At 40.5% G+C, this 16,929-nt stretch overlaps 1 protein-coding gene across 3 annotated transcripts in view; it reads right to left on the bottom strand.

Annotated features, from left to right (window-relative positions):
* Nucleotides 1–3,421: 3,421 nt before the first annotated feature.
* The window catches only part of wipi1 (WD repeat domain, phosphoinositide interacting 1), an 18,167-nt gene continuing 4,659 nt past the window's right edge, over nt 3,422–16,929 (bottom strand). Inside the window, exons 3-14 of one of the 3 annotated variants that reach the window (XM_083567009.1) lie at nt 14,776–14,858; nt 13,625–13,794; nt 12,596–12,692; nt 12,301–12,398; nt 11,760–11,852; nt 11,143–11,213; nt 10,858–10,965; nt 9,839–10,003; nt 8,450–8,557; nt 7,222–7,331; nt 6,299–6,399; nt 3,422–4,064 (exon numbers count right to left, since the gene is read on the bottom strand). In XM_083567009.1, the coding sequence (XP_083423135.1) occupies nt 4,014–4,064; nt 6,299–6,399; nt 7,222–7,331; nt 8,450–8,557; nt 9,839–10,003; nt 10,858–10,965; nt 11,143–11,213; nt 11,760–11,852; nt 12,301–12,398; nt 12,596–12,692; nt 13,625–13,794; nt 14,776–14,858 (1,255 nt within the window). In that variant the 3' untranslated portion in view covers nt 3,422–4,013. Of the gene's footprint in view, nt 4,065–4,821; nt 5,758–6,298; nt 6,400–7,221; nt 7,332–8,449; nt 8,558–9,838; nt 10,004–10,857; nt 10,966–11,142; nt 11,214–11,759; nt 11,853–12,300; nt 12,399–12,595; nt 12,693–13,624; nt 13,795–14,775; nt 14,859–16,929 lie in introns of those variants that run through there. The other 2 variants (XM_083567010.1, XM_083567011.1) reach the window with 2 other exon arrangements.

Genomic DNA, 16,929 nt, shown 5'->3' with positions numbered 1-16,929 from the left:
AATAAATGTAGTCAGACTAACACAGAGATCAGATCAGCGAAATAACTATTGTAATATATTTTTCTAGAACAAAACAAGAATTCAAATATGAATATTTTCAGACCAGATGTTTGCTGAAACACAAACCCAGATAAGCATAGTGATGAAAATCCTTCTCGTTTGTTCAGGACCCTGGACAGCTCAGAACCGAATCCACCTCCTGGGTTCCTTCACTGTCTGGATCGGCCTTTTCTCCTCTGAGGAAATCCTGACTCACTTCTGCTTCTGGAAATATCGTGTGACACCGATCCCTGCTTCCCCCAGCCTGGCCTCATTCCTGCGCTGACGACGTTAAACCCTTTAGGCTCGGTTTCTTCTCAGGAAGTTTTCACTGTCATATAAAAGACCTGGAACTGTAATGATAACTTTGTAACTATCAATTATAAGAGTTGCCTGGCTAAATGGGCACGAGGGAAGCAAATCTACTTCTGTACTGGAACCTTGTTTGGAAAAGGGACGTCTGGACTGATTTAGTTTGGTCCGGTCATCCCAGGACACCCAGTGAGTCATTTGTTATGTGTCACAACTATTTTATGGACAGAAGACCAAATTTTATTTATACTCCTGAAATCGTCCGCATCTAATATATCTTTTTTCTATAGAATTTATTTGTAGCTTGAACTGACACTTGGCAAAAATGCATATATTAACAAAAGTATGAATAAAAGTATTGGGACACATGACTTTTCTAGCCAGATGTTTAAATGTTATCACAAAGTTAGATTCACACTTCTGTATAGGATGTCATTGGGGGTTATGGCATGAAATTTTCCCCTCACATGAACTAGGAAACCCAAACCTGTTCCAGCATGAAAATTCCTCTGTGCACAAAGCAAACTCCTTGAAGATATGCTGTACATTCATTGGATTTGAAGATGTTAAGTGGCCTGCTATAGAGCTCTGAACTCAACATGACAAATGTGAAAACGGACTACACCCCAGACTTCCTCTCCTCACCTACACCAGTTTCTGACTTTACTAATGACTCTCCACAAATCGCCAAAACCACACTCCAAAATCTAGTGGAACACCTTCACAGAAGAGTGGAGGATATAGTTATTTTGCTTCATGCTCATACCATTGGTGGTTTTACTATAACACCCCTAAAGGTTTTATTCTAATTCTACATCTATGCTGGTACAATCCGTAATTATAGAGTGGAAAAAAACAGATTTTAAACATTACCAGAAAACAATCCCGGAGCCCTCCAGGGTCAAATAGTTTTTTATAAATACCTTCACATTGGTTGTTTGTCCTCCATCCGTCTCTGGTTCTTATGCAGCCATTTCCTACAGGATGGGCCTGTCTCTTCTCCTCGAATCGCCTTGCTTTAATTACTGCCGTTGTTTGTTCCTGGTTCCTGGTTTCTTAGTTCCCTTGGGTTTTCGTTATATATATATATATATATATATATATATATATATATATATATATATATATATATATATATATCCCTTGTTTGATCATTTCCTTCTATTTAGCCTCCTAGTGACTTTTTCCTCATATTACTGATCTTTTAGTTCATCTTGTTTCTAATTTCCTTGTTCCTCTTGTCTGCTTGATTCTGATGTCTTTGTCTTGTGGGGTTTTTTATGCTTCTTTTTCGCTTTACTGCTGGCTGGTTATTTAGTTTCCATCTATCCATATTTTAGGCTTCTTTCCTACTAGGTATGTCTACTTCCTTCAAGTTTTTCATGATTGTTTCATTCCTATGTCCCAAATTAGAAGCTTTTACTAGTTCCCCAAGTCATTTAATTCCATTTGACTTAAGTTTTTTTTTTTTATGTCTGTGTCCAGACTTTTTAAATCACCCCCGCTCTCACAGAAGGCTACGGACCAGTAGGACCAAAACCCTTCCCATCTGTATCCGACCTCATCAATAATACCAAGAACCCACCATCGTTTCCATCGTCATCATGACCTGCTTCTATTAACACTAACATTACAGTAATGTAAATCGCACACTGTTCATTTCATATGTGTTACATGAACACAATCAACATGGACCACTATTTTGCAACCCTGCACTTTGGACTTACTCAGGAAAAATTATCATTGCACCTCCTCTGCACTATGACTGTATAGTAAATGTCTTTATTTATTAATGTATTATTGATTACGGATCTTGTGTTGTTTTATGGCGCACTGTGGTCTGTTTTTTCTTCTGTTTCTCTGTTTACTGGAAGCTGCTTGATTTGACTTACCTGAGTTTTTCAGGATTATCTGACCATAAAGATGGTCGCCGAGTTACGATGGTTCAACTTCTGATTTACGATGACGATAGCGATACGACAAAATTGCTCAAATATTTTCGCGCAAACCGCCACTCGCAAACCGGCGCTCGTCCACACGCACTGCCACATACATACATCGATCAGGAATAACTTTATGGCCACTGATCAGGCATAACATTATGACCAAAATATTGTGTTGGTCCTCCTTTTGCTGGTAAACAGTCGTGACCCATCGAGCATCAACAGCATTCAGCAGTTTGATCTACAGGAGCTCGTCTGTTGGATCGGACCACACGGACCAGCATTCAATCTTCACGTACATCAGTGAGTCTTGGCCGCCCACGACCCTTTTGCCGGTTCACCACTGTTCCTTCCTTGGAGCACTTTGGATAGATTCTGTCCACTGCAGAGCAGAAACATCCGTTTTGGAGATGCTCAGAGTCAGTCGTCTAGACGTCACAATTTGGCGCTCAAATCCTTAAATCCATTTGTCCTGCTTCTAGCATGTCAACTTTGAGGACAAAATGTTCACTTGCTGCCGATCTTCAGTGTTCTTCAGTTCACCGCTCATAATCTTAGAACGGCATCATGTTATGACACTAGATTTTGTGGAGATTTGTGCCCACATGTGTGTTAGTAAAGTCAGGCACTGATGTAGATGAGGTGAGGAGGCCTGGAGTGCAGTCAGTGTTCACATTCAGCATGTTTGAAAGAGTTGGAGCTCAATAGCAGGAGATCTTCCACTCCAACCCATGCAAGTAGATCTTCATGGAGCTGAACGTTAAGTTGGAACATGCTTGGGCTCCACCACACCCTTTTCAAGCTGTTCAAGTTAGAAATGATGGCTTTTTAGTCCCATCGAGCTGAAGGTTGCAAATCCAGCATCGCAAACGTGCCACGGTTGGGCCCTTGAGCGAGGCCCTTAACCCTCAAATGTGTATGATGTATTTGGTGACGTGGTAGTTTAGTGGTTAAGGCACTGGCCCTTGGATCTGAAGGTCCCGAATTCAAATCCCAGCGATGCTGAAATATCGCTTCCGGGCCCCTGAGCAAGGCCCCTAACCCTCAAATGTGTGTATGATGAATTTGAGCAAATACAGAAGAGTATTGAAAGAGAGAAAAAAAAAACCACGAGTAGAAAAGAGAAGTGCTTTGCATCAATTTATTCCTAGTTTCTACATTTTTTTCTTTTTTTTTGGTCTTCCAGCAAACTTCTGCGACGTACAAAGAAACTCATAGGCACGTAAATGTTTTTATTTTAAAAGCCCATCCTGTGGTATTAGTGTTCCGGATGGTGACGTGTAAACAAGGATTAGGTATTAATACACGTTAAAAACAAAACAAAACAAAACAACGGAATCCATCAGTAAATATGACGAGGTTAAACAAAATGTATCCGTAATTATAATAGAATAAAATATTATATTATATAATATACGATGCTACAGGTTTTTTTTTTTCCCCTCCTTTCTTTTTTAACATCTTGCTGAGACGCGTGTCGTGTCCGTGGCGACGGTTTTGTTCATGCATATAACACGGCCCTTCGGGAGAGCGAGCAACCATGCTGACTACGCCCCCTCCCGGTGCTTCTGCGGGGCTTTGTTTTTCGTGATCGTTAAATCGTTAGCACCCTGAAATGACTCGGATTACTCCGGGAACTGGGAGTTAATTATTCCTGAAACGCATTAATTAGTTGGCGGCTCGTGTACTGAGGGTCGTCCCGGTCCGGATGGAAGGCTCTCACGGGCGGCCGGTTCTGCCACGACGAGATCCACCAAGACACCGATTTATCTACCAGAAACCAGAACCACAAGAAAGGGTTTCCTTTAATCTCAAACTCAGGGGTGGGGTAGGGGGAGGGGGTGTTGGAGTCAAAAACAAGTGCAGCAGCAAGAGTGTGTGTGTGTTATCGGGATCATCTTACACACGCTCACACACACACACACACATATGCAATCTCACACACGCACATTCTCAAACATTCTCTCTCTCTCTCTCACACACACTCACACACACACACACACACACACACACACACACACACACACGCACACACGCACTGATGCTTGATGCAAAAACAATACATGGAATAATTGCTGTAGTTTTATGATAATGGGCTCGGACACACCCCTGTCCTCCGCTCTCTCATCGTGAGTGATTTTATGAAATAATGAATGAATGAACACGTTCCTGCATCACTTCATTTCAGCAGCCAGCAATAAAACTCCGATCCCTCACCTGCTTTCACTTCTTTGTTTCTTTCCTCTCTTGTTACAAAGTGCTAACATCAGAGACAGAGGCGAAAAAAAAAAAAAAAACGTAATAAAATACAGAACGTGACGGATGCTGTTTAGAAAATCGACGCCCCACCGAGAATCCAGAAATCGGCAACAAGTGAAAGTTAAAGCTGAAATCTTACAGGTACAAGAAATGTTTTTTACTCTCTTTAGCTACTGTACGTGGTTAAAGGTTTGTGGACACCTGCCCATAAACTTGCCATGTGCTTCTTTTTAAACATCCCGTTCCAGATTTAGTCCCCATTCTTCCGTTACAATATCCTCCACACTTCTGGGAAGATGTTCTTCTAGATTTTGGAGTGTGCTTCTGGAGATTTCTGGAGATTAATTCAACCACAAGGGTGTTAGTAAAGTCAGGTACTGATGTAAGTGAGCTAAAGATGCCTGAGAGGCAGTCAGTTTCTGAATGTATTCAGTCTGTCTGTTAATGTGTCATTCCATCCGTCTGTTTCCAAATGTGTCATTCCGTCCGTCTGTTGATGTGTCATTCCGTCCGTCTGTTGATGTGTCATTCCGTCCGTCTGTTAATGTGTCTGTCTGTTAATGTGTCATTCCATCCGTCTGTTAATGTGTCATTCCATCCGTCTGTTAATGTGTCATTCCATCCGTCTGTTAATGTGTCATTCCATCCGTCTGTTAATGTGTCATTCCATCCGTCTGTTAATGTGTCATTCCATCCGTCTGTTAATGTGTCATTCCATCCGTCTGTTAATGTGTCTGTCTGTTTCCAAATGCGTCATTCCGTCTGTCTGTTAATCCGTCGTTCCGTCTGTGTTTCTTAATGTGTCGTTCCGTCTGTCTGTTAATGTGTCTGTCTGTTTTTAATGTCATTCCATCTGTCTCTCAACAGAAGTATTCCAATACTCTCACAGACGTTAGCCGGCTGACGCTGTTGTTGCCGTGAGCAGTGATTTCAGTTCAAAATATTAAAAAGTGAAAGGATGTTTGTAGAACAGAGTCACTCAGGCCTGTATAACTGTACGAATGCAGTTGAAGAAACAATTAAAGCGAGAAAAAAAAAAAAAAAAAAAAAAACACCATGACACTCTTTTGAGGAAGCGTCTGCGATTTCAATCTCTGCGCTGTAACGCCACGTTTTTCCTCCGAGAGAGCAAACATGACGTGCGGTAGAATCGAACGAGCCAGTTACTTCAGCTACCGTTTGTTTCTCGAGTGCAGTTCGGTTTCTGGATAAAAAAAAAAAAAAAACATGGAACTGAAAGACGAGTGATGGTCACGGAAGTTAGGCGTATTTATTAGTTCCCCTCGTGTACAGGATGGTGACTAATACCGTACACCAAGCGTCGGCGTGCCTGATACAGGAGACGTTAAGGACGTTTCGGGTGAATTTATTGCGCCGATGAATAGGATTTAGGAGACTAAGTGAAAAAGTAAACCAGAACCCAGTGGGCAATGAAGATCAGCTCAGCTTTACAGCTTTATAGAGAATAAAAAAAAAATGGCTAAAAATTTTTTTTTTTACTTTTAGCGACACCCATAATCTTCACCTCACCAGGAGGAACCTCGAGCTCCTACAGCCTGAGGTGAAGATTATACAACAAAACTAAACAATCGGTGATCATTGCTGTAAAACCTGAACACACAGCCTGCGGCACGAGGACACACACACACACACACACACACACACACACACAGCTGGACAGAGGTGGAGTTTAGCGATTCGTTTTTTTGGGATGCGGATGGATTTTATGGGTTCTGAATGCTCACTGGAGGAAACTCGGTCTCGTCGTCCAGGCGCACGGGACCGGCGGCGAACTCGTGCTCGGGAATCACCTCGCCCTTCATCACCCCTCCGTCCTCGGAATATCCTGAGAAGAATATCACACACACATTAAAACATTCAACATACGTATTCATACACGTAAGTAGCTATGGGGTTAAGGGCCTTGCTCAGGGGCTCAGGAGTGACAGTCTGGTGTTGCTGGGACTTAAACTCACAACCTTCTGAGCCTGTCTTACATTAACAACATTTGGCAGCTGCACTTATACACTTATACTTACATTTACTGAGCAGCAATGAGGTTAAGGAATCCCAAGAGTGGAAGCTTGGTGTGGCTGGGATTTGAACTCATGCCTTTCGGATCCAAAGTCCAATGCAATAACATTAACCAGAGTGAGCGCTAGCTCATGTCCACCAAGCTGAGACTGGTGGGCCCTTGAGCAAGGCCCTTAACCCTCAACTTGCCTCAAGTTGTGTAATTATTTAATATGTTTATATACTAATTATTTAGTAGTATTATATCCGCACTGCTGCACCCTTTATATACATAACACGCAGCAGAGTTACTGCTACAACACCAAAGACGCACTTCCTGAAGTGTTTTATTCCTCTTTTTACAGGGTGGCACAGGGAAACAGGAAATTTTGGAACCAGGAGTTGGTGACCCTAGGGGGCGTCGGCGATTGTTTGGATCCAGATATGTTTAAATTCAACAACAAATACATCCTCAAAACAAATCTTGATATTCCCGGTGTTGAAGCTCTGCATCTCTTTCCCCTTTTTTAAAGTTGATATGATAAAAAAGCAGCTAGAAACTAGAGACTGAGCTTCGAGAAACTTCTGACAAATCAGATTAGAGAATTCAAAATAGTAACAAAACCTAGGAGACACTACAGGGATAAATACGTACCGGTTAGCGTAGTAGAGATGGGTCCGTGGGTGCCGATGGCCGCCGTGGCAGCGTAGGAAGGAGCCGCCGTTTCCTCTGACACCTCGGACTCCTCTTCCGATCCTAACAGCCTGGAGGGGTCAAAGGTCAGTTAGAGGACTGTTCTGCACAACGGAATGACAAATAAACGCTCGACATGCAACGAGTCGCCGGGTGTCAATTATATACAGATAACTAATTTGTAAATTAAATAATTAAAAAAATGTTTAATTTGTTGAATATTTGCCCTTGCTGCAACCTTGTCCTGAAATTTTTTTTTATTTTCCTCACATGCTCTTCTGGTTTAATTGATATTGGCAAACTGATGTGGGAATCTGATATAGTGTTCAAGCTGTTGTGGAAAAATGCGCAGCTCGCACTACATCTATCAAAACCCGAGACAATGAAACCTGCGTTATTTTTCTTTATCTGTTTATATACCAAACCCTGTAGAAATGAAACATCATCTTCTGGGAAGTGAACGATCTCAAAGCGCACAATCAAATTTATTATTTTAGTATCATTTATTTTATACATTTTATTTTAAAAATTATTATTTATAGATTTTTTTAATTAATTAACACCCTTCTTTCCTTGCATTCGTTAATCCACAATAAATGTTTATTCTATTCTATTTCGTTATACACTATAGGGACAAAAGTATTGTGACACCTGACATTTTCAGCCCCTGTGCACAAAGCCAGTTCATGAAGAAATGCTTTACATGGGTTGGAATGGAAGATCTCCTGCTATGGAGCGCTGAACACCTTTAGGGTGAATTTTTTAAGCTGATTGCACTCCAGACCTCCTCGGCTCAGTGACATTAGTACCCGACTTTACTAACACCCTTGTAGCTGAATGATTCTCACAAAAATCTCCACAAAATCTGGTGGAACATCTTCTCAGAAGAGTGTTCTTTTAAGAAGTAAAATATCTCATTATATTATATTATATGGAATATTCTTCAAAGAGGAGCTCATAATCTCATGGTCAGGTGTCCACAAACTTTTGGCCATAAAGTGGATGTTTGTTTGAAGTGGATGTTTCCTTCGATTTTCATGGTTCCGTGAGATCTTTCAATAACAATAAAAATCAACTCCATTTGAAGGAAATAAGTAAGAAGTCCATCCACATGCCAAAGTCCAACCCCTTAATGATTGACGGGACGAAGTGGCAGCGTGTGGTGGACTGTTTTCTTGTTCGTTCTCACCTGTGCGTGTGCACCAGGGTGCACTCGCCCCCGTCCTGAGGGTCGATGTTATAAATAAAAAGCTGCCCTTCAGACGAGGCGACGAGGAGCCGTGGAAGCTTCTGGATTCTGAAAGTTAAAGAGCAAACAGGACAATAAAGATGTATACTACAGTCTTTCTTGAATAGCGCATCGAGATTTCCATCGCATCGGCCTCAGTTATGGAGATGATCATCCTTATGTGGTGTAGTTCATATGGTGAATATGATGATTACAATAAATAACTCGAGCCTCGAAAAAAAACAATCAAATAAAAAAATTACAAAAAAACAGCACCAGGATTAAACTCCAATTGTTTTATTTACGTGTGTAAATAAGTGTAATCTGATGATCTTTATCTCTTTCAAGCAGCAGAATTCAAGATCTAATGAGCCATATATATATATAATAATCAAAATGATGTGTTATTTCGATCCATTCAATTCTACACTGCAAACATAAATGAAACATCAACTTCTGGGAAGTGACCATGGTATAAAGGGAAGATCCACGACTACGAGTGAAACCTGTAAGAATTTACACACTGCCTCAACCAAGATTCCACCCCAAAATATACGAGAATGAGCTCATCCACGAAAAGGCTTCAATATCACAGAAGCCATTGTGCAGTTTAATCAGAATTTCAATTTTAGTCGCAACAAGCAGTCAAAAATTATCTCTTAACCAAAAGGAGGATTGATACTGTTCTTCCCTTTGGAGTGTAAAGAGGATTGACACTGTTCTTCCCTTTGAAGTGTAAAGAGGAATGACACTGTTCTTCCCTTTGGAGTGTAAAGAGGAATGACACTGTTCTTCCCTTTGGAGTGTAAAGAGGAATGACACTGTTCTTCCCTTTGGAGTGTAAAGAGGAATGACACTGTTCTTCCCTTTGGAGTGTAAAGAGGAATGACACTGTTCTTCCCTTTGGAGTGTAAAGAGGATTGATACTGTTCTTTCCTATGAAGTGTAAAGATTATTTATACGTCACTCTGGATAAGGGCGTCTGCTAAATGCCGCAAATGTACATCTACTGTTCTTCTCTTTGAAGTGTAAAGAAGATTTACACTTCAAAGGGAAGAACAGTATAAAATGTCTGAGCAGGAGTTTGTCCAGGGTTCTTTCTTGACTCCAATGAAACCAAAGCACCTCAATGTATTATAAACAACTTCTTTATAATGATCATCATTTTTTTCTTACAAACTGTACACCACTTCAATGTTCTCCGCTTCACCTCGGCGGGTTATTCAGCTAGCCGTGATATACCTAATAACGACTACATTACGTAAAGAGTGTGATCGCGAATGAGAGAATATGATTTGGTTGCAGGAACAATCGGAGCAGTGCGACGTGTGGGTGCATGTGTACACTCACGTTGTTAAAGTGCAGGTGTGTTTGTGGCCGTGTGTGTTGAGGCGGACCGTGGCGAACGCTCGATCCTGACTCATCATTCCTGAAACCTGGGATGGCAGGTAGCTGCTCGCTGCTGAAAACATCTTGCCTACGTACGCGGACCACGAGGGGTTCTCCTCCTCGCCACTATACACACACACACACACACACACACACACACACACACACAGACACATAGAAAATGTTCATCTTGTCAGAAAAAGAAAAAAAACCTAAAAAGCTAAATTTGACAAATTATACTCAAGAAAAAGTAAATTAAAAAAAAAGTGTGTATGTGTCAACATAAAATGAAGTATGAAAGGTTAGCTATGTAAAATCACTGTAGTATAAGGGGAATAAAACACTTCAGGAGATACTGTTCTAGGAAAACTCTGAGTCATTTTGATAATAGCATAGCTTTTTTTTATTCCTTCTTTGTCTAATCTAATAATATCCAATATAAGGGTTGACCAAATTATCGTCATCGGCACCAGTAGTTGACTGCTTGTTCTATCTGATAACTAACTGATAGTTTTTTCGGGTAGCATTCATTGATGTGGCTGAGAAGGTCTGCAGTCATTACGAGAGCGGCCTCTAGAGGCGAATAACTGATGTTACGTGCTGTTTGTTTTTACATGAGAGGCTGCACAGAAAGAACTATATTTATTGATTATAATTTGTATAATTATTTATTAATATAATTCAAATATTCATATTTATTTCCTTTCACACCTTTTAATGATTCGACACAGTTTTTATAATAAAGTTCAGTACTATGTAGTGTTAGGTCTTTTTTTTTTATCCAGTATTAATTTAAAAACAATTGGTAATAATCGGTTATCGGCAAGTATGATTCGACCTAGCTACTGATACCGATGTCATTTCTGTAACAAAACAATAATAATCTGGAACTGGAAATGCAAGTGTACAGACCTGAGGATGTAGAACGCATCTAAAAAATAAATAAATAAAAATTAGACGAGTGTGTGTAGACTCCATACCTGTGTCCGTGCTGCTCCAATTTGAAAATGTGGACCGTCTCGGTATTGCTCGAGGCACAGAGGAACTGAGCATCAGGACTGAAGGACAGAGAGCTGATGTTCACGTATCTGTGCACACACACACACACACACACACACACACACACACACACACACAGGTTTTGAGCAAGGGTCTCTCATACTAGCTGCTTTTTTGTTAACTCAAACCGTAAGGTAACTAATTAAAAACTTTGAAAAAAGAATGAGATATTGAAATAATGTCATGGTCATTGATATTATTTGGACCTTTTCATTCCCCTGCGGAACTCAAACAGTCTCTGTCCTTCTGGAATGGAGAACACTCTGATCACTGTGCCCTGGAAAAAAGAGAAATATAGTGCAAGGTTATGTTTGTGTATATTTTTCGGTACAGGGCTTTCGACTCGTTCCACGTGTGAACCGAATGCGATCCTTTTAACATAGTTACAATCCGAGTTCCCCTTATAATTCCCTTTCTCTAAATCCACAAACACACAATGCAACTCCTTCTGACCTTCTCTATCAACATTCTCAAAGCAAATAATGCGTCTGTGGTGCTCTTTCTCGGCATGAAACCATACTGTTGCTCACAGATGGTCACCTCTTCCATCAGCCTGATTCCACTACTCCTTATATACGACCCTCAACCCTATTGAAGATGATGAATGTGAACTCTGACCCCCAGGCCTCCTCACCTCACCTACATCTGTATCTGACTTCACTGAAACCCTTGTGTCTGAAGGAGCTCAAACCTCCACAAGCACACTCCAAAATCTATTGAAACATCTTTCAAGAAGAGTGGAGATTATTATAACAGGATAATGGGGACTAAATGTGGATTGAGACATAAAAAAGTGTGTGTGTGTGTGTGTGTGTGTGTGTACCCTCTCTGAGGCGCTGGCCAGTTTGGTGCCTGAGGCATTGAAAGTGATGGCGGCCAACTGACTGTCATGAGCTTGAATCACGGTCACTGTGTTCTGTGTGGAAAAACAAAGATAAGACCACACACACACACACACACACACACACACACACACACACACACACACACACACACACACACACACACACACACACACACACACACACACACACACACACACACACACACACACACACACACACACACACACACACACACACACACACACACACACAGGTTCTTTCAAAATAAAGGACTAACTCCCATAAAGATCTTGTAAATAATTGTGCGTTTGGATATAATATAATTCATATGTAAAAGTCAAACAGAGGGTCACATGGATGCAAATAAAAGAGCTAAATCTCATCTAAATGAAATTTTCAGTCAAATCTGTGAAGATGACATTTACATCTACAAACAGTAATCTGTCCTGATGGTCACACAGTCATCAAGAAGAAATCCAGCGCTGAAGATTTTTGTATTTTGGTTTGCGGTGCATATACCAGATTGTTGGCGTCGTAGACGATGATCTCTCCGATGGTGCTGCTTCCGGGATACGCCAGGAAAGAGTTGGAATGGTTGATGGAGAGAGCGCAGAGACCTTCAAAAATAAATACAAATACAAATAAATAAATACAAAATTTAGGGTTTAGAACATGGTTCGTATTTTATAAGCAGATCATGTTCAAAAATAGAAATACACAACAACACACTTGTTTGAGCACAACATAGTCACTCATTAATAGGAAAAAAAATAAATAAATCACACACACACACATCAGGAGTTTTCTGTTTCACCTGAGGGATTGGATGGTGTGTTCAGAAGGGTCTTCAGAAGCTTCATGTCCTTTATATTGTGGATGTAAATGGACTCTTCCAGACAAACCACCAGCCTCTGTCAAGTAACACACACACACACACACACACACACACACACACACACACACACACACACACACACACACACACACACACACACACACACACACACACACACACACACGCGCGCGTTCATTCTTCAGCATTAAATCTGACTCGAACGCCTTTTGTGCTTTCAAATTCATATTTTCATATCTCTACCATAAGACACAAGCATTACCTCAGATTTCTATGTCGATTCAGTTCCTTTTTCAAAATTCGCGAAACACTTGTGCACGTGACAAGAAACGTTTAATTTTTACACCTCAGCAGTTTTAATCCCACAGGAGCCGAGCTACCAGAAGAGTGATTACGAACCGAAGTATAATTACAGGCTGATTTTAACCTCACCGAGCCTTTTCTCATTAATTATTCTCACACATTTGAGGAAAATTTTGATATTCTGAACAACGCTGTGTCGTTTTTATTGTCTTTGCACCTTCACGTTCACTATAAACGACTATAAAACTTCTCACTCAAGATGATGTGCTTCAAAATGGCCAGTGATTAATTTTACCTCTGGAACGTCCTTTTGTGTGTCAGTTTACGAGTGTGATACAAGGAGGTGGTATCTTAGTGGTTAAGGGATTGGACTCTTTATCGCAAGGTCACAAGTTCAAATCCCAGCACCACTATACTGCCACTGCTGGGCCCCTGAGCAAAGCCCTCAACCCTCAAGTGCTCAGTCTTACTGGATAGGGGCGTCGGCCAAATGCCGTAAATGTAAATACAAAGTCAGAAGCTACATAAACATGTCCAAACACATGCTAATCTGTTAGATGTATTTATTTTTATGCTTATTTTCTCTAACATTAGCGTTATAGCTCCTCTGTTTTTTTCTTTTATCCACCGCTAACAACTAAGCAAAAGCTAGCATTCTGACAGAACATGCAGCCATGCTTCATTCACCTGTCGGTTAAGGCGCACGGCGAGGATGGAGTTGGAGTAGCTGTAGTTGCAGATTTCCGTCCCTTTCTTGAAGTGATAGACGTTCATTCGGCGCGGCATCGAGTGACACACCACCACCACCAGGCTGCTGGAGAACAGACGCTCCACGATGTAGACGTCCGGGTTCTCTGCTGAAATTGTGAAACACCTCAGAACCACTGTGCCCTGAACTTAGGCAGGTTTTTAACAGCCAAGTACAATTAATCTCATTATGTTCTGTAGTTGTTTAGTGCATTATATAAACAGGGATGTTGATAACAACGTTTAGATCGATCGGAAGGTGGCGATTCATTTTCAGTACTTTTTAAAGTCTTCAAGATGGACAGATTTGCATTTTTGCCCTATTAAATGTACTTATTATAAGAAAAATGCAAATACATGTGTAATGTCCAATACAACGTACATCATACTTAAAAATTAGCACCGTGCTGCGATACAAGAGCAATAAAGCACACCAGAAGATATTATAAAAAAATAAAGATCAACAGCAACATCACTTCCTCTTTGGCTGCATCACTGGTTATTTACCAATAAAAAAACATTCCTTATTACCCGAGTTATAGAACTATTAAGAAAAACAATAAACAAAAGTTTGTGGACACCTGAACATAAGATACTTAAGTACTTTTAGAACATCCTATTCCAGATTTACACCTCGTTTGCTGTTATAAGGACCTCCACTCTTCTGGGAAGATGTTCCACTAGATTTTGTAGAGAAATTCAGCCACAGGGGAGTTAATAAAGTCAGGTCCTGATGTAGGTAAGAAGATGAGGAGGCCTGGAGTGCAGCATTCATATTTATCCCCAAGATGTTCAATAGGGTTTAGAGCTCTATAGCAGGAGATCTTCTAACTCTCAAACCTGTGTATCTTCATGGAGCGGTCTTAGTGCATAGGGGTAATGTAATGCTGGAACAGATTTGGGAGTTCAAGGCGAAGGGAAAAGTTCATCCTACCGCCTCATCACGCATCCAATACTATCGTGTGCCTCCAACTTTGTGCTAACAGTTTGGAAAAAGAACCAAACATGGCTGGGAAAAATCAGGTGTCCCAATACTTTTGTCCATAAAATCCAATCGTTTGACTAAATCTAAAGAAGTTTGGTCTTCTTACCACTTTCATGAATACACTCAAGTTTATCCACCGCAGTGACGGAGAACAGCTTGTAACCTTCTTTAGTTCCCACAGCCAGTGACCTAAATATGTAGAAAACACAGAACACAAATAAACACAGAAAATACAACAAATTAATAAAATAAAATAAAATGTAGTGTAAGTTTTATGTGCTATTTACACACATTCCATATGACATTTCAAAAGGTTGTGACTCGGATATTTTCCATTCATTCAAGTATAAAGCTTTATATACATATATGATTTAAACCTTACACACACACACACACACACACACACACACACACACACACACACACACACACACACACACACACACACACACACACACACACCAAGTTGGTTCAGGATTTCTTTCACTTCCTAGAACAATATATACATATATTGTGTTGTATGTTGAAGTATGGAATGGTTGGTGAAATCCTGAACCAACCTGGCAACCTTTCCATACTTTAACACTAGGCGATTCTGTCTCTCATTGGAAACGATTTCATTGTGTGTATCTAGTATAAGTCTCCATCGTTCCCTCCTCCAAAACAACCCCAAACCATTAAGCTTTCACCTCTGATCACATTTTCTCTCCTGTTCTCCATCATCTTCTTCTTCAGATAGAGACAAAAATGTCCCATTTGACTCCACAGATCTTTTATCCACACACATCAAGATCGATATAACCTTATCTTATAGCTAGTAATGGTTCGATTCCGAGCGATGTAAACATCAGAAAATCATTTAAATGCTGCTGAAACCTGATGATGTAGAAATTCCTGTTTGGATTGCGAGTCACACAGCGCTGGTATGCAGCTCATCGCGAGAGTAAAACAAACACTTATGAGCCTTAGGCTATAATTTATTGCTTCCCCGTTCACTAATTAGGCTGATCGGCCTCCTACATTAGCGCCAACACCTCTTCTGTATGTGTGGGACGACAAGTACAAGATTCATATGTCACAACCTTTTTTTTTTTCTTTGTCCTCGAACATCAAGACCAATGATAATCAATTACAATAAACAATTATCACTGCACAGCTACGTTCTGTTTCACTGTAATAAACAACTGAGACTTTTACACACACACACACACACACACACACACACACACACACACACACACACACACACACACACACCAGTGACCTATGGACTGTTGTGTAAACAGCCTGACCGATAAACACAAACAGAGGAAGACAGAGACAAAAAAAAAAAAAAAAAAAAAAGATAGAAAGTGTGTGTAGCAACAAAGACTCCCAATTGTTGGGAAACCCACTGATGGAAAATCTTGATGGGAATTAAAATGTCAAATCAGCTGAAAAACAGAGAACATGAAACGCTGAACTAGAAATTTCCAGAAATTTGATATTCGGCCCTTCGTAGGAAAAACTCTGGGCACCTCGGATTTAAAAGGACTAAACCACGAATAAGTAAACGCACCCTTCCAGACTGATAGGTTTCCATGGTTAACCTGTAAACATTATTTTAAATGTGGTTTCAGTTTTTTTTCTGAAACGTTTACGCCGGGATGTAATTTTAGGGCTTTTTGTTTTTCTCCCCCTGCAGGGAGCACCGCAAACTCCTGCCATCAACATGTTCACAAGGTCTTCAGACCTACATCTGTTCCCCAGCCGCCTTCATTCCTCTTCGTGTCTGTTCCTGTTCCTGAGCGAATCCTCTGCAGCCCTACGCATACGCTGCCTTCCTGCATATTACAAACATGTGACAAGGATTGTGGAAACTTTGCTTCTCTAAATAAGACAAAAGATACAGATTTACTGGGGAAAAAAATATATAAAACTCGTCCTTAGATACGCATCATCTTAACATACAAGGGTGCATTCAACGGATTTTAGGAACAACTTCGCATATTAGATCTTAGTTCCACTTACATCATTTAAGTAGCTGGAAATTAGTTTTATTTCGTGGAATATGGACTTTAAATTTGATGCGTCACACACTCTGTTCCAGCCATGGTCTTTATGGAACTCTTTAACCTTGACAGAAATTAGCTTCTCGTACGGTCATAAGATGGTGGAGTGCATTAGTCTTAGTCGTCTAGACTGATGTTACTAGACTAGTTTTTATTAGGGATGTGCATCTCTATAACTGGGGCTGAAGCGATTCCAATCTCGATGCATA

The sequence above is a fragment of the Silurus aristotelis genome (assembly GCF_946808225.1).
Source record: "Silurus aristotelis genome assembly, chromosome: 17".
Lineage (NCBI taxonomy): Eukaryota > Metazoa > Chordata > Actinopteri > Siluriformes > Siluridae > Silurus > Silurus aristotelis.
Note: the sequence above shows the minus strand (reverse complement) of the source record. Positions and strands in the feature narration are given on the sequence as shown.